The sequence below is a fragment of the Cygnus olor genome, chromosome 18 (assembly GCF_009769625.2).
Source record: "Cygnus olor isolate bCygOlo1 chromosome 18, bCygOlo1.pri.v2, whole genome shotgun sequence".
NCBI lineage: Eukaryota > Metazoa > Chordata > Aves > Anseriformes > Anatidae > Cygnus > Cygnus olor.
In genome coordinates, this window is record NC_049186.1 from 12,889,565 (window position 1) to 12,914,757 (window position 25,193).

At 53.8% G+C, this 25,193-nt stretch overlaps 3 protein-coding genes and 1 long non-coding RNA gene across 7 annotated transcripts; 1 reads left to right on the forward strand and 3 right to left on the reverse strand.

Annotated features, from left to right (window-relative positions):
• Window positions 1-46: 46 nt before the first annotated feature.
• On the reverse strand, window positions 47-9,136 carry MAFG (MAF bZIP transcription factor G). 3 transcript variants are annotated; one of them, XM_040530756.1, is made up of 3 exons: window positions 8,993-9,136; window positions 4,507-4,568; window positions 47-4,423 (listed from the first exon to the last, which is right to left on the reverse strand). In XM_040530756.1, the coding sequence occupies exons 2-3, from the start codon at window positions 4,540-4,542 to the stop codon at window positions 3,971-3,973; spliced, it is 489 nt and encodes a 162-aa protein (XP_040386690.1). In that variant the 5' UTR covers window positions 4,543-4,568; window positions 8,993-9,136; the 3' UTR covers window positions 47-3,970. The 3 variants fall into 3 exon arrangements, with proteins under 3 accessions (XP_040386690.1, XP_040386692.1, XP_040386691.1); XM_040530758.1 differs by lacking the exon at window positions 8,993-9,136 and adding an exon at window positions 8,697-8,750; XM_040530757.1 differs by lacking the exon at window positions 8,993-9,136 and adding an exon at window positions 4,729-4,795.
• Window positions 9,137-9,986: 850 nt separating this feature from the next.
• PYCR1 (pyrroline-5-carboxylate reductase 1) lies at window positions 9,987-15,318 on the reverse strand. The gene is made up of 7 exons (XM_040530755.1): window positions 15,097-15,318; window positions 14,904-14,974; window positions 14,642-14,821; window positions 13,751-13,972; window positions 13,171-13,263; window positions 12,605-12,768; window positions 9,987-12,499 (listed from the first exon to the last, which is right to left on the reverse strand). The coding sequence occupies exons 1-7, from the start codon at window positions 15,161-15,163 to the stop codon at window positions 12,340-12,342; spliced, it is 957 nt and encodes a 318-aa protein (XP_040386689.1). The 5' UTR covers window positions 15,164-15,318; the 3' UTR covers window positions 9,987-12,339.
• On the reverse strand, window positions 9,987-22,622 carry MYADML2 (myeloid associated differentiation marker like 2). Of its 2 annotated transcripts, XM_040530753.1 has the most exons (2): window positions 20,045-22,081; window positions 9,987-11,618 (listed from the first exon to the last, which is right to left on the reverse strand). In XM_040530753.1, the coding sequence occupies exons 1-2, from the start codon at window positions 20,839-20,841 to the stop codon at window positions 11,426-11,428; spliced, it is 990 nt and encodes a 329-aa protein (XP_040386687.1). In that variant the 5' UTR covers window positions 20,842-22,081; the 3' UTR covers window positions 9,987-11,425. The 2 variants fall into 2 exon arrangements, with proteins under 2 accessions (XP_040386687.1, XP_040386688.1); XM_040530754.1 differs by lacking the exon at window positions 9,987-11,618 and having other exon boundaries at window positions 16,900-22,622.
• LOC121057075 lies at window positions 15,800-16,766 on the forward strand. The gene is made up of 2 exons (XR_005813617.1): window positions 15,800-16,045; window positions 16,285-16,766. It is a non-coding gene; the product is annotated as an uncharacterized LOC121057075 (long non-coding RNA).
• Window positions 22,623-25,193: the final 2,571 nt, after the last annotated feature.

The following is a 25,193-nucleotide window of genomic DNA, read 5'->3' on the forward strand; positions in this document are numbered from 1 at the left end:
CCGCGCGGCCGGCGGAGCGCGGCCGAAGGAAGCGGCAGCCGCGGTGTTTGAAAGCAGTTTATTGTCATGTACAAAACAACGGCGGCCGCGCCGGCACCAACACTATGTACAGCAATAAATAACGCCCGCCGCCGCGCGGGGCAATAACTTAGCAATAAATACCGCCGCCCGCCCGCCCAGCGCGGCCCCCGGCCTGGCCGACCCCGGCCCCGCCGCCGCTCCCCGCGGGCAGGGCGGGACCCGGACCGGGACCGGGACGGGCCCACGCCGGGGCGGCACCCCCGGAGCCCGCGGCCGCCTCCGGCCGGACCCGGTCGCGGCCCGGGGAGGGCGGCGCAGCAGCCCCGGCCTCGCCCCGCCGCGGGGACGGGGCCGCAGAGCCGGGCAGGGACGGGCCCCGCTCGGGCCTCCGGGCCGCAGCTGCCCTCGCTCTCCCCGGGGAGCGGTGCCCGGCGGCGCTGCGTAACGCAAGAGTAACTTCACACAATTCACCACAAGATACACAAACCCCTGCGCGCCTGGCCGAGCTGCCGCGCCGGGGGTACACTCCATGGGTTTGCGTTGCGGGCAGGCTGGGGCAGAGCCCCGCCTCCCCAACCACTGCATCAAAAGGGTACCAGGGAAAGGAGAAAGAAAACACAACACCCTCCACAGCAGGAAACCAAACGGACAAGCACCTTAGGAACAAGAACTGCCACACTCCAGAACGCTATATACGAGAGAAATAGAGAGAGAGGGGGGGAGAGAGAGAGAGAGAGAGAAAAGAGAAAGAGAGATCAGAGTGATGGGCTTGGGGCAGGGGTTGTCTCACACAGGCACAGGATGCCAGGTGGCAGGGGACGTGGTCCCCTTGAGCATGACGCGAGATTCCTTGGACACTGCAGAAATACATTACTTGGATTTCAATACTTCACTGAGAACAAAACCAAAAACACCACACTAGTATGGGGAAGCAGCACTCCACGAGGGGACCACACCCCCTCCAACATCCCTAGGATGGAGCCAGACAGAGCGCTTCACGAGCAGAGAACCATCTCACCTGCAGCCAGAGCCCGAACCTGTGTGGAAAGGATCCCCACACCAACGGAGCTGGTTTACCACACAGGCACACTCCAGCAGTGGCTTCGCGCCTGCTCCCCCTCAAGCAGTGTCCTCACCAAACGCATTGAGCCACTCAAAGCAAACTGGGACCACAAGCTAGCAAATACAGCACAGGGGAGGAGAAACGACAGCATCAATGGCTGGTCAAGTCAGTGCTGATGCCTGCTCTCTTTGTCCTCCTGACTCACAGCCTCACTCCAGAGCAGCGCACGCTCTTACTGGCAACAACAGTTGCCATCCAGCAGGCAGGGAAGGACCGGGGTGTTCCTCGGTGCAGAGTACAACGGAAGCAAATCCACCAGGGCTGTGGGACTGCCTACCATTGCCCACTCTGTTGATGGGACGCTCCTCACCACAGTCTGCAGCACCTGGAGCTCAGCTCTTAGCCAGCCCCATACACAAAACCTTGTCTGCTCACCCTGCGGAGATCAGGCCTCCAGCTGGGTTTAGAACAGCTCTCTTGTCAGGTTAGACCTCGGGCTGGCTCTGGTAGGGACTTGGCTGAGATTTACACCCTGAGCCAAACTGGAGGATTCTTCTGTTGTGGAGCATCCCATCCCTCCTGTCACCATCTACCAGGTGGAAGACAAAGGCTGGAGCCCAGAGGTTTGTGCTAAGTGCTGCACAGCAAGCAGCCCATCCAGCAAACAGCAGGGAAGCAGCGTCCCAGACACCTCAACTCAGAGAAGAGAAAGCCCACGGGCTGGGAGGGTGAAGTCTGAAAGCAATGTTCTCACCCACAAAGTTCACTGGGAAAAGCATCCCAAACAATCAAGAGATCATCACATGGACTTCAGCTCCATGTCCCACTTCTCTAAAACAGCTCGGTAATCAGCTCAAGTCTTTCAGGGAGGTGAGGGAGGGAGGGTTGTTAAAGTGTTTGTGGAAATGGAGCCTGACCACAAATAGTTTCTCAGCTGTGTCACGCAACTATAAGTCTAAGCACCTTACCAACACCCACAGCCAGAAGCTGAACCAGGAAAGAAAGCAACCACATCACAGCTTATTTTTCAGTAATATGCAGACACTCAGCACAAGAGGCTGCAGCTCCAGGTCTAGTGCAGGTCCTATGCTGCCCCAAACAGCTGGCAGACTTGCCTCTTGTCAGAGGAGCCACAAGAGCAACACAAGCTCTGACCACAGGACTCAAATCCAGTTCCAGAGTTCAATCCCATCAGTCTCCTCCTCACCTTAGTTCTCCCATGTGTTACTTCTCTGCCAGCTTTGCTGGAGGAAGGAGAGAGCAGTTCCACTGGCAACATTTCCACCATTCAGGTAACTCAGGTACCCAGCATCGGCTGGGTAGCGAGAGGCCTGAGCTGTCTGTGCAGAAGCAACCGCCGCAACACCCAGAGAGAGAAGCAGACCTCATCCTGCAAAGCGCCTCTGCAGAACAGTGTTCTCTGGGCAGGCATCACTACTTCGTTGCACCAGCCGTTCCTTTTTGCCTTTAAGAAAAACAGCAACTTTGCCTGTGTGCCAGAATCCTCCTGGAGAATTTGGAGAGATTCCAAGTCAATCTCTCGCTTAAGCTCAGGGAAAACAATGGAAGCATGAAAACGACACCACATGGCAAAGGCAGCCACTGGCACCACCACACCACAGCGCCACGCACGAGCTCAGAGAGCACAGAGAGCGCAACACAAGGGGACACAACGGAAGCCAGCAAGATCGAGAATAAGTCACTTTTGGTACAATTGCAAAAAGATATCAAACAGGACTTGCCTCTTTTTTTGTCTTTTTCTAAGTTTTATAAATAAAGTCTGATAACTCTTTATAAAAACTAACCTCAGAGCCACAATCAGTTTGCGGGAGGTTCATGAGAAAATTTAAAATTATTTATTTATTAACTTTTAACTAGCAAAGTCTCCGAGAATATTTCCCCATTCATATGGCCAAATATTCTCACCCTCTCGGATAAAAAAAGCTGACTATAAATACGCTCTCTCTTCTGTCTGATTTTCATTTTAAACTTAGATAATTTAATAACTCTTAAAATGATGTTTCTCTCTTTAAATAAAGGGCTATTTAACCACATAAACTGGTTGTGTAAACCATCACACTAGAGACACTTGATACCCTCAAAACACGGGGACAACTAGTGATTTTGGTCTTGTTCAGTGCAACGCATTAGGCACAAAACCGGCCTGCAGTCAATATGGTACCTTCCCTCCCTCCCTCCCTCTCCCCCAGGTGCTGGGCCCCCTCTGCAGGCCCTGTCCTGGCTCCCTCCCCTTTGCCGGAGCAGAGGCAGCAGGGCATGGCAGCATCCTCCCTTCCACCACCACTAGTCCGCATTGCTAACGCAACAGAAGTTTGAAGGAAACCCACTGCTCGGGCACAGAGGCACACCTAGAAACAAATACCAAATCTATTACACAGAACACCCCAACTGCGACTACTGGTACCAGATGAGACAAAAGCAGCAGGCTCAGGCACCTGGCAGTCAGGCACCGTGATACACCACCTGGAAGAGTAATGAAATAAAGCCTTTGGAAGTGACTGAAAACCGGGGTTCCCAACCTCCAGGAAGAAAGTCTCCCTCCAGGCCTCCCCAAGCCACCAAGCCCACTTGCCGCACCGTCGGCCACGCTGCGCAGACTTCCTTTGGCTAGAACACCAAGATCTCACAGTCTGTCCCAAGGGCAGCTGAGGGCTACAGACTGCTGGGTGGGAGGTTCTGTCTGCACAGGACAAGGGATGCATCACCACTGCTCATACAAAATAAAACCAGAGCGATCAGCAGGCCAGTCCTGGGCCAAGAAGAAGGAAACCGGACCCGTGTGGGGAGGGTTTGTGCTTTGGGGATTCCAGGCTGGTTTTGTGCCTAATTGCCCTGCACAGACAAGCTCAGGCAACACTCGCTTCACTAAGACCGGGCGTCCGTTTTGGATTTCACTATTGTGATGACACTAGTAGTAGCAACCTTGCCAGGGACGAGGGGCCCCATGCTGGAGGTGAGAGGCCCCCGCACAGGGGTGACAGGGCTCCGGGCCACGGTTCTGGCGAAGTTCTGGAGTGCCTCGTATTTAGAGCGGAGAGCATCGAGTTCCATTTTCATGCTGGCGTTCTCAGAGGCCAGCTTCTCCACCTCCTGCTGCAGCTCTGCCTTCTGCTTCTCCAGTTCCTCCTTCTGGGTAACACGCTTGACCCTACAGCTGGCTGCGTAGCCTCGGTTCTTCAGCGTGCGGCGACGCTGCTTCAGCTGGATGATCTCCTCCTTTGACAGGCCCCGTAGATGCTGGTTCAGCTCCCGCACAGACATGGTCACCAGCTCCTCATCTGTCAAGCTGGTCCCATTCTCGCCTGGCTCCCGCTTCACCTGGAAGAGAAGGCCGCATGCATTCACAAAGCCTAAAGCAGGTACCCACACCCGCCCCTGCTTTCCTCCCCCTGCTGCTTTACCTTCAAGGCCTTGTTTCCTTTGTTGGGGGTCGTCATAACACGACAGCCTTGTCAGTCAGGTTCTGGAAGGGAAGGGGAGGTCAGGTTAGCCCCACAAGATGCAGCAGAGCCTGCACTGCTCTGCTTCTGGAGCGGAGTCCAGCAGCAACACCCCGTGCTGGTGCACATCCCACTCGCCTCCCCAGACAACGCTCAACAAGCACCCAACTGCACTGGACTCACAAGCGACAGATCCTGTCCCCGAGCAGAAACTGCAGCCCTTCCACACCCCTACTGCCCATGGAGACTTGCAGCAATGCTGTTTTTTGTTTGGGGTGGGGGAAAATTAAAAAAAAACTAGGAGGAGCCAGAATACACGGAAGCCACATCTTTAAAAATAGCCTGGCAGGCAGCAGGCTGCGTCCAGAGCACGCCTGCTCCGGGCCAGTCACGCTGACTCAGCACGCTGGCAGCCTGCGCCTCTTGCTCCCAGCCTCATCCTCGCAGCCCCCAGGCACGGCGAGGCGTCTGGCCGCTCCAGCACGCCCTCCCCAGCCGCTGCCCGAGCACAACCAGAAACTCCTCAGGACAAGAGTCCTACCAGACTCCTGGTGATCCCAAGGACACAAACCAGCACGGTTCATGAGCAGCAAGCAGAGGGGAAGCCTTCGCCTCCACAACGCACCTCCCTGGGCACAGAACACCATTACTGCGGTCACTCCTCTCCAAACTTTCTCTGCTTCCCAGCAAAGCCACCACATTTAGATTAAAGTCAAAGACCTGCAGCCTGACACTGCCGCACAAGCAAGCATGTGGGCACACTGGGATGCCATCGCAAGTTTGTGCTGACACCTCAGCAGCCCCCCACCTCTCCCAGTCACCCAAAGCTGACCCCCAGCTGCAGGTCTTTTCTGTAAGGAAGTCCCTATCAGTCTGTGGCCATGCCAGGACAGCACCACCGTCTCCCTCCCTTATCTTCAGGGCCAAGATACGCTCACAATAAAACAAAGATTAAGGGAGACCAAAACCAGAGGAGAGCAGACTCCTTCACTGCCAGGGAAGGTGGGATTTCAGAACTGATACGAGCAACTCACAAGCTTGTTTTTATACTGAATCATATCTGAGCTCCTGTTTCTGTCCCCACATACCTCCTCCTCTCAGGCTTTAGTTCAGAATGCTACTGCACCACCCAATGAATTGAACCCTCAGGTATCACTCGACAATCATGCCTGTGTCTCAAACAATCTGGAACTGAAAGCGTCCTTAAGCAAGGCAAGCATTCTTGTACAAGTACAGTCCACAAGCACCTTTGTACCTTCAGTCCCAGTCAACGGCAATTTAGTTTGCTACTATTTTGGTTGATAGATTTAAAGGGTAGAGTTATAGCCAAGAACAAGCCAAGACATACAAGTCAGCAAACATGAACTTCTGCTCTTCTAGCAGCTGTGGCTCAGGCTCCCCACAGCGCATCTACTGCCTGTTAGAGGTGAGCGGGTTCAGCATGCTCTAGGACACCTAGCAGAGAAGTAAAATTCAGATGTTCCCAAAGACTCGAACCTGCCAGAAGGCAGGCTATTTATACCCGGAAGACAATGTTCCTTGCAATGAGATGTCCACTACAACCTGACAGTGCTAGCGTAAAAGGGTCACTTTGCCAGCCAAAGGAGGCAGCTGCACTGAAGCAGGCAAACAGAGGACGGATCACACACAAGCTATTGCTTTGTGAAGATCAGTTCTTCATTTTCCCATACCATTCTATTTTTTTCCTTTGTTGCCCCCTGGCAAACAAAATGCCCACCGGGGAAAGGGGCAGAAGGAAGGGAGGCTAGAAGTATCACCACTTCAGCACCTCTCTGCACTGCTCTCTGGTGAGCACAAGGGACCAATGGCAGCTACAGTCAATGGTGCTGCAGAAGTTTGTTTGCCTTGCAGTGCTAAACAATTCTCAGCTGTCTGGCAAATGCTCAAACTTCCTTCATTATAGCGGAGCTGAAAAAACAAACAAGGCAACAAACGTGCTGCACCAGGCAGGGCACAAGGAAGAGAGCTTCTTGGGGCAGGCTGCAGAATCAGGAGGGGTGCTCACACAGTCTATACCCTACAAAGTCAATGACTTACTCCATCCTTTACATTATTTCTGTTAAATCTATATAAACCCACAAATGGAAACACTAAAGAATGGACTAACCTGTGGGAGGAAATTGGATGTTCAAGTTTACAGCCAAATCTGCTCAGCAAAACCCTTTACCGGGAGAATCCAGAGGTCTATCAAGCACTAGAACTTCTCCTATCTACATCATATAGCTAAAAGGTGACGAAGTGACTTTTTCAAGGCTGCCAGGAGGAGCAATTTTAATGAACCTCACTGCAACCTCCCAAACCCACAGCCAAACCACTTTCAGACCTGAGAGCTGCTGTGAGGAAAGTCAGCACAGATGTGAACCAAAAGGGTCTGTAGCTGAGAGACCACAGCTGGGATTACCCCACAGACTGTGACAGCCCCAAAAGCTGAGGTGGGGTCAAGAGAGCTATCAGAAATCAGACAAAAGAAGAGACTGGTTCCAGCCCCCTTGCAACACCAAATTAACTTTCTTGGACTTCAGCATTTTTACCCAGAGGAACAGAACTCTGTCAGGCCTTGTTCTCAGAGCAGCCTCCACTCTGTAACAAGGCCATGCCCGAAAGCACCTGGCGATTTCGCCTCCCCTTATCCCACAGCCCCCTTTCCAGAAGGATCAAAACAGAGATGCAGCAACACACAAGCCTGCCAAACTGAATGGGAAGAACGGCCTGGGAACTAGCTGGTTGCTATCTTCTGGTCATGTTTAAAGGGCTGGAGATGGGGCTATCTGGCGGCTGGCCCATAGGACACACAGAGAGCTGGCACTGAGACAGATCAAACTTGGTTTAACTCTCCAGACTGCTGATTTCTCAGCATTTGATAGCTTCCCAAAGAAAAATCACACTGAAAAGAGCCAAATGTGATGACTGCAGTGAAGAAAATGCAGCCTCAACACATTTCCCCAGAGCTCAAAAGGCCTGAACTCAGCACAAGTGCAGCCAATTCTTTCCTTAGCTTGAAAGCACCACAAGAGAGCTGACAGCACCGCGCATGATTCAACGCAGGCCCCATTCTCCACATTCCTGATCGCAGAACCGTGCCACGAGCCCAGTGTAAACACGGTGACGTCAGCCGCTCCGGCGCAGGCTGCCCGGGACGGCGCCGGGAGGGAGGCCCATCTGCAGGGACGTGGGGGCAAAGGAAGGGGCCGAGCTCCACCGCAGCCTCCGCTGCACAGCACGCACAGAAGCGTGCGGTTTTGCTGCCAGCTGTCGGGCACACAGCACGAGAACGCTGTCCCCCAGCATGGATTTCACATTCTGTTTGTTTGCTTTTGTGCAAATTCGTTCGCACGGTCCTCCCAGAAATCCAAACAGATCAGGCAATTTCCCCAATTACACTTGACGTCAGGACAGCGCCTCTGCTGCGCATCCCCACGTTTCCCTCGGGAGTCCCTGGTGAACTCGTGTCCAACCCAGAGCACTTCCACAGCAATTCTTTACTCGAGGAACCTGCCCACGGAGCCGGCTTTAGCGGCGCTTTCACAGATAAAGGCAACAGCCAACGCTCCGAGAACCCTTCCAGCCTCCCGGGAGCGCTTTCCTTCCCCCACGCGGTTCAACCATCCCCAGCAGCTGGGGGCGTCCCGTCCACGAGCTGCAGGAACCACCCCGCACACCGGGAGCCCGCACCCACCCCGCGCACCAGGAACGGCAGCGTGGAGCGAGCGAAGTACCCCCGGGCTGGTCGGGGCTCCCACCCAGCTCCGCAGCCCCAGCGGCAGGCTCGCCTCCCGCTACCGACGGCGGGCGTTCGCTCTGCTCGGGGCCGCCCCAGCCCGCTCCTGGCGCGGCCGGGGCCACGGGGGCCGCACGGGGCGGCGAGCCCGCAGCCGAGCACCGGGCAGGGGCCGCAGCCCCGCGCCCGCGAGCTCCCGCCTGGGCGCCCCGGGCGGGGAGACGAGCCTCGTCCCGGAGCGGCGGAGCCGAGGAGCCGCCGGGAAGAGCCGCCCGACGGCCCGGGCGCGCCTCGGCTTCCGCGGCCCCGTCCCCGGGAACGCTCCCGCCCGCGGGGTCGCCGCGGGCCCGGTGCCGCGGGGGGGGAGCGCGGGGCGCAGAGGGGCGGGGGCCGGCGGAGCGGGGCCGCACACCTGTTGCCCGGCCGCCGCGGGGCACCGGGCAGGGCCGCGACACGGGCGGCGCCGGGCGGCCGCCGAGCCCCCGCCATGAGTCAGCGGCGGGGACCCCGCGCGGCGCCCGCCGGCCCCGCCCGCGCCGCCCCCCCCACCCCCCCCGGCCCCGGGCGGCGGCGCCCGCCCCGCCCCGCCCCCGGGGACCGGCCCGCCGGCCCCGCCCCGCCCGGTGCCAGGGCCGCGCCCGCGCCGCGCCTCCCGCGGCCGGCGCCGCCGCCTCCGCCCGCCGCGCGGCCCGCGGAACCCGCGCCCACCTCGTGAGGGGGCCGGCGGGGGCCGGGGCCGGGGCCGGGCCGGGCGGAGAGGCCGCGCTGCAGGGACCGGGACGCCGCTCGCCGCCGCCGCTCGCCGCCGCGTCACGTGATGTTTGGGTCACGTGGCTCCATTCATGAAGCGCCTGGCGCAACCGCCCCGCGCCTTAAGGGGGCCGCGCGCTGCTGTCCGAGGCGGCGGGGAGAGGGGCGGGGCCGGGGCCGGGGCGGGGCCGCGCCTTAAAGGCGGGGGGTGAGAGGGCGCCGCGCCGGGCCCCCCTCGCCGCAGCCGGGCCGCAGCGCTGAGGCGCAGCGGGGCTCCACCGGCGGCCCCGACTGGAAAGCAGCGCCCGGCCCGGCCCGGCGGGGAGGTGGCGCAGCTCGGGAGCGGGGCTCGGCCCCCGGCCCCGCCGCGGGGAAAGCGCGGCCCCGGCGGCTCGTGCAGCCCTGGGCGGGCCGCGGCAGCCCCAGGCGGCCCCGCGGGGGGCAGCGGCTCGGCCGGCCCGGCTGTCATCGTCCGCGGCGCCGGCCCGGCGGGGATGTCCTCCCGGTGCCACCTCGCGCGCAGCCCGGCACGGAGAGCCCCGCGCGGGGCACCCGCAGCTCCGGAGCGGGAGCAGGGAACACGCAGCCCGCGCCCGGCTTCAACCGAACCGCGGGCGCAGCGGCGGAGCCCCTGCCAAGCCGCCCGGTCAGGGCGGTCTGACAAGGGTTAACGCCGCAAACCCTCGGTGTCCGAGGACTTCGGCCAGAAACCTTCCTTTCTTCCTTCCCTTCTCTCGGAAGACAAGCCGGTGGGACGGGGCGCCGGAACAACCCGGGTCGCTGCTCAGGAGCCACGGGTGAGGAGCAGCAGGCTGGGCACTTCCCACACCCAAACTAGTCTGAGACAGGGTTGCAGCAGCACGCGCAGCGGGGGCACCGAGGGCCTGGTGGCTGCTCCGAGAGGCAGGAGCCATACCCAATCCAAACAGCCAGAACTAGCCCCAGACCTCTGTCAGAGAAACAGTTTATTACGTAAAGAGCAAAGAGGAGTAGCCATCTCTCATGCCTACAGCGTCATGCCCTGCTACCAGCCTAACACTAGAAACATTTAATCAGCACTAGCACCTTTGACAGCTTCTGCATTGATAAGTAAATGCATTTCCTGCATCACCTAGGTGCACAGGATTCCTCTGGAGACAGTTAGCCCACCTTAAGTGTCTTCCTTTTACCAGTCCTCCCTCAGTATACCTCAAGGTAGAACGTGGTATGACACATTTATCCCTCCAAAGCCATTCTGTCCCATCCAGTTTGCTGCTCCCACTGCAGCCCAGTAAAAATGACAGGGGCAGCACACACATTTTGTGCAGTTTTATGGCTTGAGATAGGACTCAGGCTCTGGGAGAAGAGTAAGGGCAAGGAAACCACGCAAAGAAGTTAGCTATAAAGAAACCACATAGAGCAGTAGATGCTAACGCTTTAGGGCTGTTATGGGGATGAATGCCAAAACTGCCTGAAGGTTAACCACCTCTCCAAGTGACCATCTGTCGTCCATCATCTGTCTGATCAGCATTGGTCCCTTCTGTGCTTTGAGCCTACAACCACGCATCCCTCTCCCTGTGGGTCCAGAGAAGAGAGCTGCTGTGTTGACCCCAGCTGCCCCCAGCCCACCACACCACCAGCTCATGCCTGGCCTGGTGCTCAGGGCTGTGCCAGCACCAGGAACGATTGAGCAAGGCCTCCCTCTCTGCTTTCTACGGCCACAACACTGGCCAGATTCCTTCCCTCGCAAATACTGGAATTTGGTGGGCAGAAGGAACCACTGCTTCTAGAACCCATACTTGTTTTTTGCTCATGAATTTAAGTTAGATTTGGGAAATTCTCCACGCTGGAACAGCAAGTCTTACTCCTCTGCAAAAGCATAGTCAGCTGGATGTATTTCACCAAGCAAATCCTTATTGCCAGATAGGTCTGAGGCACTCATGTCCCACCTTAACCACTTTTGTGTCAAGCAGGGACTGACTTTCCTCCTGGGTCCCATGCAGGATGAGCTAGGTGACATGGGACAACATCTGAGCCGCAAGCTAGGCTAGGTGACTCAGTGTTTCCCTTTGGTCTTGTATCCTAAAGAAGTAGGAATGTAAATGCGTGAAGCACCCCTCAACTTGTTTCTGGGCATTTTCCCCTTTTAGCCATTAGCAATATGACACCTTCAAAGAAACAATATTAAAAAAGACATAACTGTGCCAACATAAAGTGAGACTGAGGACTTCTATGCCGGAATTCACCAGCCCAGGAGCTCTACTGGGAAAAATGCTGTCTGGAAGGGACAATCAGCTCATTGCAACACTGATGGATTGCACAAGCTTAAGCAGTGTTAATAAGCATCAACACTGCAGTCTGAGAAGGAGGTACAGCCTGAAGCAAAGAAAGGTGCTGAGAAGAGTCCTGACATCAACCAGTAGCCCAGCACCCAGGTACCAAACCCTGCTCAAGCCTAGGGGAACATACAGGTTTTCTCTGTAGGAGGGTGTCCTTCAGCTCTGCTCCCTGCTGCCTCAGGAGCAGTGCAAAGAGCAGAGCATCAGGGAGCACAGTGGAATCAAAACTCATCCATGGGTATGTGGGAGCAGAGCACTCACTACTCCTCTACCTGCCTAATCCATCAAGCAAGGCTAGCAGCAAAGGAAGGACAGCGAGAGCAGCTCATGGTTCCTCCAACCACATGGAGCAGGAAAAAAATGGGTAAACAGCAAAGAAAGAAATGGAATGTGGCCCAGGGGTTCACACCATCACTTCGTCAAAGTCAAGGCTGATGGGAAATGGAGAAGAGGCACTTTGGTACCTTGTAAGAGGTCCATTAGAGCCCACCCTCTAATGTAGTACACTGAATTGTATTTCTGTGGCAGCACCTGCTTTAGCTAATACAGACAGCAACAAGACACAAGCTCTGACAGCAGATGCAAGATGGGGTAAGTGGGATCCAAGCCTGGTTCAAGCCTTTGAGATCAAAAAGCATTTGGACACTTCTTTAAAAACCTATTAGAAACCATTTCTGCATGGGACACAATAAACACTGCCTGAGTTCTGGAATCATTCAAGGCTTCTGGACAAATGATGCCCTTGATGAAGCTCTGATGATGGTATCACACCTGCCCAATGGAGAACGGCAATGCTAGGGACAGTTGGCACACACTCCTCTAGAGGTTACAGACCCTCTTCTACAGCTCTGCTCTGTCCCACAGCTGCTGCAAGCCAAGAGCCAGGTATGGAGGACACCAACATTCAGAGTAAGCATTTTCCTTAGACAAAAAAGAAAGGGCATGGAGGAGACTGATGTTCAGCAAAGCCAGACTACAGCAGTCTGTTCAGTTCTTCTTGCTGCTGGGGCTCTTATTGGTAAACAGACTGACTTTGCTGGCAGATGCCAAAGACAGAGAAGGAGACTCCAGTTTCACCTTATCCAACAAAGTCTTCTTTATGGCTGCTGGGGAGATCTTCTCTTGGTCTGCCAAATGCTGCAGCTCCCTGCAATGGGGTAGTGGGAGAGGGAGAGAGAAAGACATAGCAAGAGGAAGAAGCAGGGTTTGGGAGGGAAAGTTTGCAGGCTCTTTAGGACTTTGTGTTGCCCACCTTGTCCGGATGCAAGAAGCCTCCACAGCATTGATCAGGAGGGAGCGAAAGCCACCACTCTCTAGAAAGTGCAGGGCATGGATGGTGGCTCCCCCAGGCGAGCAGACGTTGTCCTTCAGCTGACCCGGGTGCTGTTCAGATTCTAACAGCATTTTGGCAGCACCCTGTAGTGAGGAAGAGGAGACAGCTACCAGAACTCTGACTGAGGAAACCCACTGTCAAATACTCCTGTTCTCTGCTGCACAGAGCGGCACCTAAACACTCACAGCAGGCAAAACTGGTCTGCCTGAGAGCCATTAGCAGGCTGCCAAAACACTTCTCAGAGCTGAAAAAGCCTGCAGAGGCGTGATGGTTCCCCAGGCCCAGCCTCCCACAACACCATCAGCGCCAGCAGATTTCTGCAGACACTTCTTATGTCCCCTCACTGAGAATCTGTGTGCATTCAAACCAAATGTATTTTTAAGTAGATCCAGTAAGGACTGAGATCATTTTAAACCATGATGCACAGAACGCTCTGCGCAGAGCAGGCACAGAGTCAAGTGCATTTCAGAGGAAGAAATACTGACCAGCAAAGCCTGGGCTCCAAGCCGGACGGCCAGCCTGCGGGGAAGTCCCATTTTCACACCTCCATCTGCCAAAGCATCCAGGGCAGTGAATGCCTGAGACGAGAGAGAATTAGAAAGTGACCAAAAGCCTCTATTCCAAGACCAATATTCTTATGGAGGACAGAATCCAGGGATCCAGGATCACATTGTGACTCCTGTCACTTAAAAAGACTTGACAGAAGTCAGACCCTTTACTGTACTGATGCCATGCCAGGCTTCCCTCCCACTAGATACAGCTGAGCTACAGGGGGAATGGGAAAAATTCAGCTTCTAGGTCATACTAACAACAGGCCCAGGTTTTGCAAGACAGACATGCGAACACTGCACACTGACTACGGACTTCAGACTCATCCAACTGGTAATGGAATTTTGTTGTTGACCTATGCTGGTTATAAACCAGATACCTGGATTACATGTCCCATCACGAACGTGAGTAATGAGAAAAACAAGAAAGCACGTGCTGAAGTTGCACGGATTTTCACTGCATGCAAAGTCTACTGTTCCCCCCTAGATTTTTACAAGTTGAGGAAGCAGCACATACATACGCAGGGCCACTGCCACTGAGCCCCGTTACAGCATCTATCAGGTCCTCTTCCACTTCAGTGCAGAAGCCTACACTGGCCATCAGCTGTTCCAAGAGCTTCCCATCCTCCACGTCTGCATGAGTCCCAGTGGCATAGACTGTTGCACCTTCCCGGACAATCACAGGGGTGTTCGTCATGCACCTGATTACTTTAGGTGTGGGGCAGAAGGCCGAGAGTTTCTTAGGACACAAAATTATTGAAGAGGGAGAAAGAAAAAGGAGAGGGAGAAAGAAGAAACTTCAGTGTATATTTGGCATACCAAATAAGTTGTCTAGCAAAGGACTCCCAAGGGGCAAGAGCAATTCAAGCAGAGGAACAGACAGACTCCTGTATCCCAAATCCCCTGCTTTAAGCCAAAGTAGGCAAAACTTAAAAGGGAAGTCTTTTGTATCACCAGCAATTAGAAAGCTGAGCAAAGCTACTGTTGGGAACAACATCCTGAACACCTCCCACATCAACTCACAAGTCTCCAAAACAGCTCCTGCAGACACTTAGCAGAAAGTCTGCAGAATTTCAGGGGACATGACCCACCTCTGTTGAGAGAAAAAAGATCTTATAGCATTACACACAATAAGAGAGCTGGCACAAAAACTACTACAGATTATTTTGATGTGGGCAGGCAGAGGGGGCCCAAAGCCACCAGAAGGGTGCAGTATGAACACGGTACTACTGGGAATCACAAGCAGCGCCAGCCCTTTGCACCAGCTGCTGGAAGAGGAGAGCAGGACAGGCTCGAGGCCGTCTCCAGCGTGGTCCTGCCCTACCAGCTTTGACCCCCAGGGTGGCCGTCGCAGCACGGGGCCGAAGGACGCGGGCCCCAGGAGGGCCCTGCCCGCGGCACCCCTCACCTTCTCGATGGAGCTGATGGTGACGCCGGCGGCGCAGGAGACCACGATGTGGCGGGCCTCGATGTCGGGGCCCACCTCGTCCAGGATGAAGGGGATGATAGGGGGCTTCACGGCCAGGAAGAGGACGTCGCTGCCCTTCACCGTGTCCTTGTTGCTCACCGTGAAGTTCACGCCCATTTTCTGCAGCGGTCGGGGACAAACGGGACGGCTGTGGGCCGGGGCTGCCCGCCGGGGGAGCTCCCCGCCGCGCCCCCGCACTCACCCGCAGCCCGCTCACGGTGGGCAGCTCGGTGTCCGGTGAGCTCGCCGTGATCTTGTGCGCGGCCAGGACCCCTGCGGACGGCACCGCACGGCACCGCGTCAGCCGGCACGGCACCGGACGGGGCGGGCCGGGCCGGGCCGGGCCGGGCCGGGCCGGGCCGGGCCGCCCGCCTCGCCCGCGCCCCGCCACCCACCTGCGGCCGTGAAGCCCCTGGCCAAGGCGAAGGCGAGCTGCCCGGCCCCGATGAACCCCACGCTCATGGTGCGGAGCGGAGCGGAGCGGGGCTGCTCGGAGCGGAGCGGAGCGGAGCGGGCTGGGCTGGGCCGGGCCGGGTCCCACCTGCGGCCACGCCGCCGTCCACGTGGCCCCGCGCGGCGCGGGCAGGCTCTGACGCGGCGCGGGGGGCGGGGCGGCGGCGCGCAGCAAATGGGCGCGCTGCAGGGCGGGGCCGCGCCGCGCCTCCGCCTCTCAGGGGCGAGGGGCGGGGCCTGCGGCTGAGCCCCCGCAAGCGATTGGCGCAACCCGCGCCGGGCCTTGCATCATTCGCCGCCGACGGGGGCCGCGCGGGGCCGGCCGCGGCCGCTCGCAACGCGCCGCGAGGCGGAGCTCTCGGCCCGCCCGAGCCGCGGCCGCCGCCCGCTGCCTTCTGGAAGCTTCGGGCGCCGCCCTGCGCCGGGGCGGCCGCGGCGGGCCGGGCGGGCCGAGCGGGCCCAGGGCTGCCGCGGTGAGGGCCCCCGACCGGCCGGCACCGCGCTCGCCCGGAGCCGGGGCCGGGGCCGGGGCGGCTCCCGGGGCCTTCGCGCCTCGACCCGCGGCACCGGAGCGGGGCGATCGCCGCGCGTGCCCGCAGCGCAGCCCCGGGGCTCCGGCGGCTCCGCCCCCGGGCCTGGCCGGCCGCCGGCAGCCGCAGAGCGCGGGCCGGGGCTGCCCGCGGCCTCCTGCGGGCCCGGGGCCGGCGGGGAGGGCCCGGCTCCAAGGGGCCTTTTCCAGCTGCCGATTCCAGACATTCCTCGGATGCTTCTCCTCCTTTGTCTGAGGCCGCCCTGGAATCTCGCTGTGCAGAGCGGTTTCCCTGGGCGGAATGTGTGTGGCGCGGCCCAGGAATCCGTCGCGCGGGGGTGCGGGTGGAACGGGCGCAGCAGGTGTGAGGAAGGAGTCCCCCGATCCCCGTCTGTCGTTGGGCTTTTTTTTTCTTCCTTTCGTCTCTGTTCTGTGTTTGCTTTTTCACGTCCCTTTCATCCTGTTGCCTTTGCCCTTTTCTCCTTCCTTCTCCCTGGCTAGCCTTAGGTTGGGCGGTGGGTGGCCAGGAAGCGAGCTGATGAACTGGTTCTGCCTCGCTGAGCAGGAGCCCTGCGGGTTTTTCCTTTTCTTGCCCGTACAGGTTCGTGTTTTGCTGGGGAGTGACTCATGCAGCCTTTGATTCTAGAGTGGTGGTTTTCTCACTTTCTTCAGATTACCTATAGATTTCCTGAATAAAAAGATTTTCCTACCCTTGAACCAGGATGAAAATTTTATAACCCAGCAACCAGAGAAGATCCGTTAGCACAGCTAATAGATACCTGCATCGAGTGTCTCACCTATCATCGAGGAAGTCGCTTGGGTGCTCAGAACAAAGGCTGGTTTCATCTCATCTGCGGCAGGAGCTAGTAAAGCATGCTTCAGAGAAACAGCCCTGTGCTGTGGGTTCACTCAGGGGAAAGGTCCATAGAAATGGCCTGTAAGGAGACCAGGACACTTTGAAATATGCAACTAGACAGTGTTTTTCTTCCTCAATGTAATCTTACCACACCGATTTTTTTTTCTTTCCTTCTTTGGCTTTTTACCGGTTCCTTTATTGACAAAAATAAATGTGTTTCTCCTGTGGGCAAATGTTCCTAAATACTGTCTTTTCGGGATACTAAATCCTAGTCGTCTTCATCGAGGTGGTGGTGAGAATACTAAAGATTCAGATCTTATGTTTTATTTCATTTTTTTTAAATACATATTTCTATGACCTGTGTAGGCTGTCTGCAAGCGTAAATCCCTAGTTCTAAACAAGCACATGTGCATTCTGACATAAGCTTAACAAAAACTTTGAGAATCACTGATCTTAGGAAGCCTGCTTTGCAGCAGAATACAAGTTACTTGATCATAATTTACTAATTAAGGAGAAAGATGAGCTCTGGAAATAAAAGGCTTTTTAATTAATTGGATCATAATAGGGTTGGTTGTTAAAATCATATTAAGCAGATATTGGATGTTCTCTGTCCTAGATTGGGTAATCTCATAGTTTCCAATGGTTAGAGGGTGTTTTAACCACTAAAGCATGAGGTTTTCATTTTTTTTCCCCTAAAAGAGTGGATTGTTGTCCACACAATCTTTATTTTTTTTTTGCCATTTTGACCATGCTAACATTTTTTGCTCAGTCTTTGGCTGGCAGATGAGAAAGCTAAATCTGAACACACTGTTCTTGGCAATGACTATTCTTTCCACTCCTCCAGTCAGTGGTATCATGATTTCCATGTTAAGTTCTATTTCCTCCTTGCTGTTGAGACACTAAATTTTACCCCAATTGTTTCCCAGTTGCCTGTTTCTCTTGGGCCTTGCTTTATGCCCCTGGCATTGTATAAATTGCACGAACTTGTGCCATTAGCAGATTTTTAATCATACTCCTGCTAACTGCTTGGTGCAAAACCTTCACAGCAAGAAGCAGGCAAAATACATAGCTGAAAAAAGGTGTTAACCAGCTGAGGAGCTTGGCAGTGTTACCTCTGGGGCAAGCAGCCTCTGCTGGGCACCTGTCACTGACATCCCTCTCCCTGGTTTCCACCAGCCCCTTGTAGCCATGACGGAGTCTACAAGAAGATGCTTTCTTAAAACAATATGTATATATATTTTTCCCTTCAGGTTAAAATTTTATAACAGAAATCAGGATGGTTCACTGTCACCTTTTTTTTTTTTTTCCACTCTGGAATAACAAAAGCTAAATAATTTCCAAGCACTACACAGCTTAATTTGTCCAGGTTGACAGGTTTAAAAAAAATACATCATAAGTGCTCTAGATTCTTTTTGTATGCAGTAACTCTATTTGTACATTGCCTGCGCTAATACAAATAATTCATTTTCCAAATGTAGTATTTCTTGTTTGCACAACACCTTGGATTGTCTGGTTTGCAAGCAATAAAGCTCCCTAATGTCCTTTCTTACACCTATACTAGATAGTCTTAAATCCAGCCCTGGAAGAAGCTGGCCAGCCTCTTGCTGGGCCATTATTTTCAAAATTTCCTGCCCTTAATGGGAATTTGTGCAAGAGAAAAATCCCTTGGAAGGCTGTTCAGTGCACTCCCTTTATGATAGATACCGATTCTTGTCCTGTTTCATGGACTAATAGTTCCCAGTTCTAAATGCTGGTTCTTAGTCAAAGTAGCAGAATTGTCCAATGCAATCTGTCCCAACATATATTTTTCCTTTGCTTTTCAAACCCCATACAAACAACAATGAAAAATGCATTTCCTTCCCTTTTCCTGAGTGAGTCTGCTACAAAGAATGTCAGTCAGAGGTCTTGGCGGTCTTGTCCATACATTTTTTTAGGGCTGCATTCAGGCTTCATACATCAAAATAAATTGAACTGTGCTTTCTGGCGGAAAGCAGAAGGGCTATGCCTGGTGAAATAACAGCTGTGCAGAGAGCAACATGAAAGTACACAAACCTCTGGAGATGTAGTACGCAAGTCTGCCATTCAGCTTTATTTTAATTTGGTTAAAAAATAAATCTTGCTTCTGACAGCTACTTCTAGATTTTAATCAAACCTATCTAGTCTGCGTGCCTTCAGCAGAAGTACTCAGACTGCGTTGGTTTCTTGCTGGATCAGAAATGAAGAACAGTTCTTCTATTAAGCTTGAAATCTGAGCCATGCTATGTGAGACTTCAAAGTGGGTGTTTTGTGAGGGATGGGTCAGAGAAATGCAGCTGGTTGGTGACACAAAGAGTTCGGGAATCCTAGAACCTGATCTGGTCTGAGGCAGCACTCTGAATTTGTTAACATTACGTGCAAGGTTTTTTCCACACAAGTTTGGTCTTTTATGCAGAGCTGTGAAATCAATTCATCTTTGCATCCTATTCCCCACTCCCCCCCCCCCCCCCCCCCCCCCCCAATATATCTTTAATCCTCTAGGAAAAAAAAATGCATCAGTGTAAAGAAACAGTGGCATATGAACTGAGACAAAGTGCATGCCAAGATACCTTCTGGTCCTGCTCGAGTGAAGGTGTCCGATTATACAGTTATTTTGCAGTTTGGCTCTGTTCTGCACCCAGTTTCCTGGCAGTAGAACCCTGATTTCACAAATTTTCATTTCTGTAATGACTCGGTGTTTGCTAAATAAGAATATCCCATGCTTCCTACCAAGGCGCATGCTTGAGGATATTCTTTTTTTGGTGCTGAAGAGAAAAGGGAGAGGGAGATGACTGGTAACCTTCGAAATAATACTACAGCTATGTTCTTCTCAGAAACATCCTGACTGGAATTTCCCACACTTGTAAGCATTTCATGTCTCACCACATAGCCCAGACTAACCCAAACTTTGAAGGATTGTTTTTCATCTCCACAACTGGTGTTCCTTGATGCAGCCTTTGACTTTCCCACTTCCTGGGTAGTCACTTGATTATAGTTAAGTGTTGGTAACAGTTTCAAAATCCTTGGTATCTTTCCTAATATTTGGCTCAGTAATCCAGTAGCCTACAGACCTGCTATTGCAGCAAGCATTTTTGCCTTCTGGAGATGAAAGGCCATTTTGCATACTTTGAACCGCAGAATTTCTTTGCTCTGGCACCAGGAGGTCGAAGCAGATGCTGAATGACAGGGAGGTGGGCAGCCTACCCACCATGGGCTGTTGACTTGCTGCTCCAGTCAGTCTTAACCTTGAAGTCTGGTTTGTGGCTCTCCCTGGCACACCCAGGCAGTGCCTGCCTTTGCTGCATCCTGTCTCCTGCTGCTTCCCTCATTGCTGCTGTTGTTGGAGCCAGGATGAGCTCGCGGAGGCAGACCCGGATGTCAGAGGTGGGAGACGAAGCGGATGCGCTGGGAGTACGCCAGGTCCACGACGTAGAGCAGCAGGTTGACATAGGTGAAGATGGCGATCACCAGCTGGCTGTCCCACGGGCACCTGCCCCTGGCGCAGAGGCCAGGGCGCTGGGGGGAGCCGTACTTACTATCGAAGCAGAACACCGGCCAGATGACAGCTGCACTCACATATAGCAGGACGGCCCCAAAGGTGTAGACGACCACAGAGCGCTCAAAGGGAAACCAGAGCAAAGCGGTCTTACCTGTGACGCTGAAGGCGACCACCACCACTGTCACCACAAAGCAAAAGCTGTAGACAGCCACGCACCACTGTGTCGCCACGTATTTGCTGTACTGGCTGTCGTTCACCAGCGCCCCAAAGATGATGCAGGCCACGAAGGCCTGAACGATTTTCAGAAGCCCAGAGACAGTGGCCATGTAACTGGTGACCTGTCCCGGTTTTGCCCTGGTCAGGAACACCTCCGCGGCATACACAACGAACATGAGACCGGCAAAGACGCTGGCTGCTATACGAAAGTCTCTCACCTCACAGCCGATAGGGTAACAGCCAAGCTGGACAAAATAGAGTGGGTAGATCACTGCTGCCGTGACGGACATGAGTGTGGCAAGCATGGCAAAAGCAGCAGTGAAGTTTCCCCAGGAAATGCTCAGGCAGCTGTGCAGATGTGTGAACTCACAGGTTATGATAAAGACAGTGACGGCAAAACAGAAGGTCCAGACAAACATGCAGAAAGTGCCATATGCTGCACTGAATCCCCCTTGGTGGGCAACCAGGCTGAATGTGGTGCATCCAAACATTATCTGCAGCAAGCGAACTATTCCCACAGGGGATGTTACAGCAGCGGTGTTCAGATACGGCCCTCCTGTGTTCTCCATCATCTTTCCAGTCCAGCAGACAGTGCACTAAAAAAAAACAAGAGCTTCCTTTCAGGCTTTTGCTCCTTTGTCCTGAGTCACAGCTGGGGCCGAGTCAGCGGGACAGCAGCTTGAATCCCTGCCTCATCTCTGCCGGTATCCGTAGGTGCTGTGTGTGACGCTGAATGTGCGTTTCTGGCAGGCTCTCAGCACAGACTTGCTGCTGCAGGGAGGTTACTGGCTGGCTCTGCCCACCGGCTGCATTCTCAGGGTGCCACGATCAGCTCGCTCTGCTTTCCCAGGTCTGAACACTGCCCCTTATTCTGTCCTTTCACTGTCTCCTTTTCCACATGATGGCTGAAAGGATCGCTTTCTCCCTGGAGGCTGACATTTATTCCATTTCAGTTCTGCAGCTGTAGCTCTCTGCTGTGGCGTTTGCAGGAACCCAGGAGTATAAATAGGGGCTATATTAATAGTTCTGGAATGAGTCCTGCTCCTCTCAACTGCCGTGAGCCGGTGTTATTTAACACTGAAACTGTGAGCTCTATCAGGGGCTCCTGATTATCCTTCTGTTGCTCCTCTAGAAGCGTGTAGGTCACTTGTGCACTGCTGCCCTCCCCACAGCCATGTCACAAGGCTGTTGGTGGAGGTGGGCTCTGATCCAGCCATGGTGCAGAAACAGGGGTGCTGCCCCACAGACCTGGGGCCACCTGAAAAGAGGCCCGAGCCTGAAGGCATCATAAGCACTGTAAAAGGACTTAGAGCAGAGGCTGTGATAAAAGCTGACTCACTTTGCTCCTTTTGATCTGGAGCAGTAATATATTTACCTGCTGTGAAAGGCCCTGCTGTGCTTTGAGCATTAGTGAGAGCATGCGGCTGTGAAGATTTTGATCGCCAGTCCTCACCGTCTCCTTAAACTCTTCCCTGTCTCTGTTTTACTTCTATGGGAACCAGTTATTCTTGTATCTCTGAATGACAAAAACAAATGCAGTTGTTGACAAAAAATGGCTTTGATATCCTTGGCTTTGCTTTGGAACACGGATTTCGATGTATGGTGTCAAACCGTTCTTCCTATTGGATCAAAGCTTTCCCAGATAGCTGTTTGGTATATGCTTTCCCAGACTTGGTCACTGCTCAAAGGTCTTTTAATTTTATCTTTAAAAGTTAAATAAAATTTCTGCTGTAGTTTCAGAATGCAAAAAACACACCACAGAAGAAAGATTCCTCACATACCTCGCAGCAGCATTGCTGTCTCCCCACCTGCAAACCAGCCCCTGCTGCACTGTTCCCAGGGTGGCACCAGGGTCCTCCGGGGAGCTCAGCACAGGTGCAAGGAGTCAGCCTGAGTGTGGCCAGACCCAGCCCTCAGCAGTGAAACGTTCCTTAATGCTGCCAGGTAGTCGTCAGATGTGCTGGTGAAGCCTGTAACTTCCTAGGGGTGGTGCTTGGTAACAGTAATAACGGCTTAATATCACTGTTTCATAATCATATGTTAATGTGACAACATAAGACCCACCCATGAATCACCACACACAGTGCTAGATACCATACAGTGATGACAAAAGAGACTATCTGCTCCAAATTATTTACAGTCTTAGCATGCTGTTCTGGGGCAGCCTGGGTTTGCCCAGGTGAATGCTGCTGCCCCTTCTTGCATCGCCCTTATGTGTGCGGGGACTGGGGGCTCACATGGGCCAGCTCAAGGATCTCAGTGGCTGAAAGCCCCTAGTCCCACTGGAAGAATGCCCCCTCTGAGTACCTGGCTGCCTGTGAGGTCTGCTGGTGAGCAGGACCCCCACCTGGGAGGCCATACTACAGCAATTCCTGCTGCTGGGAAGCTCACCGGTGTGTGAGCTTCTGCACGGACAGCATGGGCTTCGGTGGCAATGCAGCACATCCAGCTTCTAGCTGTTTGTTTCCACCCCTCCACTCCCTTCCCTTGCTCTTATACATCTTGCTTACACGGCTGCTCTGTGAGCTCGATCAGGATAGTAAGATTTAAAATAGAACAGCAGAAAACTTACACCTCACAGGGATTATTTTTAACCTGGATTCATCACTGGTCTGATTCACAATGCCAATGAGCATGCTTGTATCCACGCAGCAGTGGCTTTGATACACAGCAGCCAGAACCAGGGGACTGTACAGGAACTGTTTAAGCTGGTATTGCTGCTGAAAATCACTTTTGATCAAACTGTGGTTTAAGAAGAGACAAATTCTGACAGACGTAGGTTACAGCAGGATTGCTTACCATGAAATGTAATCACTCCAGCAGCTTAGCATACTTACGGTCAGTATTTTGTAGGCCAGGGCTAACTTTATGGAATTACTTGCATGAGAACAGTACAGATTTTGTGGATGGTAAGGTAAAATGTTCTTACCTTCAGCTTTTTCACTCCATCTTGTAACCTCACTGTCTTGTTGCAAAAATCTCTTCCCTTTTCCTTAAAAAGACCTCTGGTGATAAATGTAGAAACTCTGCATTCATTCTGGGGTGGAATTATCACAATTAACATAACAACAACCAGGAAATGCAGCAAGAGGGCCGAGGAGCTGCAGGCAAACAAGCTGGCACTCTGAACCCTTGCCCTTCCTGACTCTCTGTGATGCTAATCCTTCACCTCTAGCAGAGGTTTTTCCAGGCTTTACTGACAGTGTTGCTGTCTGTATTGTGGCATGTCCTGTTAAGTGGGCTGTGTTGCAAGGCAAAGCTATTGCTGCTTTGGGCGCTCACCCATCCTGCTTTGCTGCCCCTGTGCAATTTCAGCACTCCATCAGCAATGCTCTGTTGCATCTAAACATCTGAAGTCACACTCATCACTTTTCTTCTTAAGTCACAGGAGCTCCTCTATGTCCTGCCTTTCTCCCCACCACTCCCTATTGAAGCACTTGTCTGCAGCTGTACCACACTGGCTATGTGGGGGCAGTGAGGAAATGTTTATTCAAATACTTATTATATGGCAGTCAAGTGACTGTAACTGGATCCCACAGTCACAGGTGAAGAGCGATCTTACAGCTTCTAGCACACTGTGTTATTGCTTACACTGCATCTTGCTGCATCACCTCCCACCTCACCAGAAGACCAATGCACTGATGAGCACAGAGCATGGGAATGCTCCATGTCAAGGCACACACAAGGAGAACCACTTGCAAGGTGCTGTAGGCTGATGGTCACAACCCCATCAGCTGCCCTGCGTGCTGTGACTGGGTGGGCGGCGATGCCTGTGCTCGGAGCAGAGCTGGGTGCGCTGCCCGGCTCCTGCTTCTGCAGGCACTGGTGCCGCTCCAGAGACCTCAGTGTTGCGAGGCAGATCTGGCAGAGGTCAATGGTGCCACTAAAGAATAGTGGACAGGAGCAGTGCAGCTGCTGGACCACTGCCTTCAGCCAGAGCATTGTGTTTGAACATGCAGGTCTCTGGCTTCTGAGGATCCCCAGGGCCTCCAGGTGCTGCCACCAGTCTGATTTCCCAGCATCTAACAGGTGTATTTCCAAAGCACTTCAGTTTTCTTTCCACTTTAGAAAGGCGTAAGCAAATATCACATAGAAGGTACTGAATTAGAAACCCACAGCTTCTTCCATCTCATTACATCGGATTCCTGCACTGCTCTTTGGAGACCCTGCTGTGCTGAACAGGGAACCATTCTGCATGCTGTTGCAGTTTTTTTTTGAAAGACCCAGAGACAGTCATTTGCTGGCGAATGACATGGAAGCTTTGCAATTAAAATGAGTACTGAAAAGCACACATGCCTGCCCATCACACCAGTGGTTCCTAAGTGGTAAATCGCAACATCTTACAAAGTGAATATTGATCAACCCAGAAGAGACCACAGCTACTAAAACATCCAGACTTTTAGCCCCAGTTCCACACCAAAGTTGTGCTGCCATGAGGTTGGAGTAGCAAGGGCTAGCACAGAGAGCAAATCTTGATCAGCTGCTCCACAGCTGCAGCAGACACTATGGAACTGAGGAAGGAATAGCAGCAGCAGCAATGCTGTCCCACAGCTGCTACCACGCTCTCGACGTGTTTTCATAGTAATGTTGCTGCCTCCACATTGCTGGTCAGAGGAATGGGGCACCTTTCTCTATCACAGCCCTTCTGCACCTTTCTTCTCTCCAGCGCAGCACTTCTAGCATGCAGTTCCAGCCAGTAAGCCTGACAGATAGTAATTGTCCATGGTCTTCACTGGATCACAGCTGTTTTTGGTGTGCATTACTAGCTCAGATCTGCTATCCTTCTCAGTCAGGGATAAAGGGGGGCTCACTGCTTACCTGGATAAAAGTTAAGTTTCTCTCAGCCTGCTGCAACACCATTAGAGCCCCTGTGTATTAGCAGCCATTGCTGTAGTAAACGGATGTATGGGCTCTGCCCTCCAGC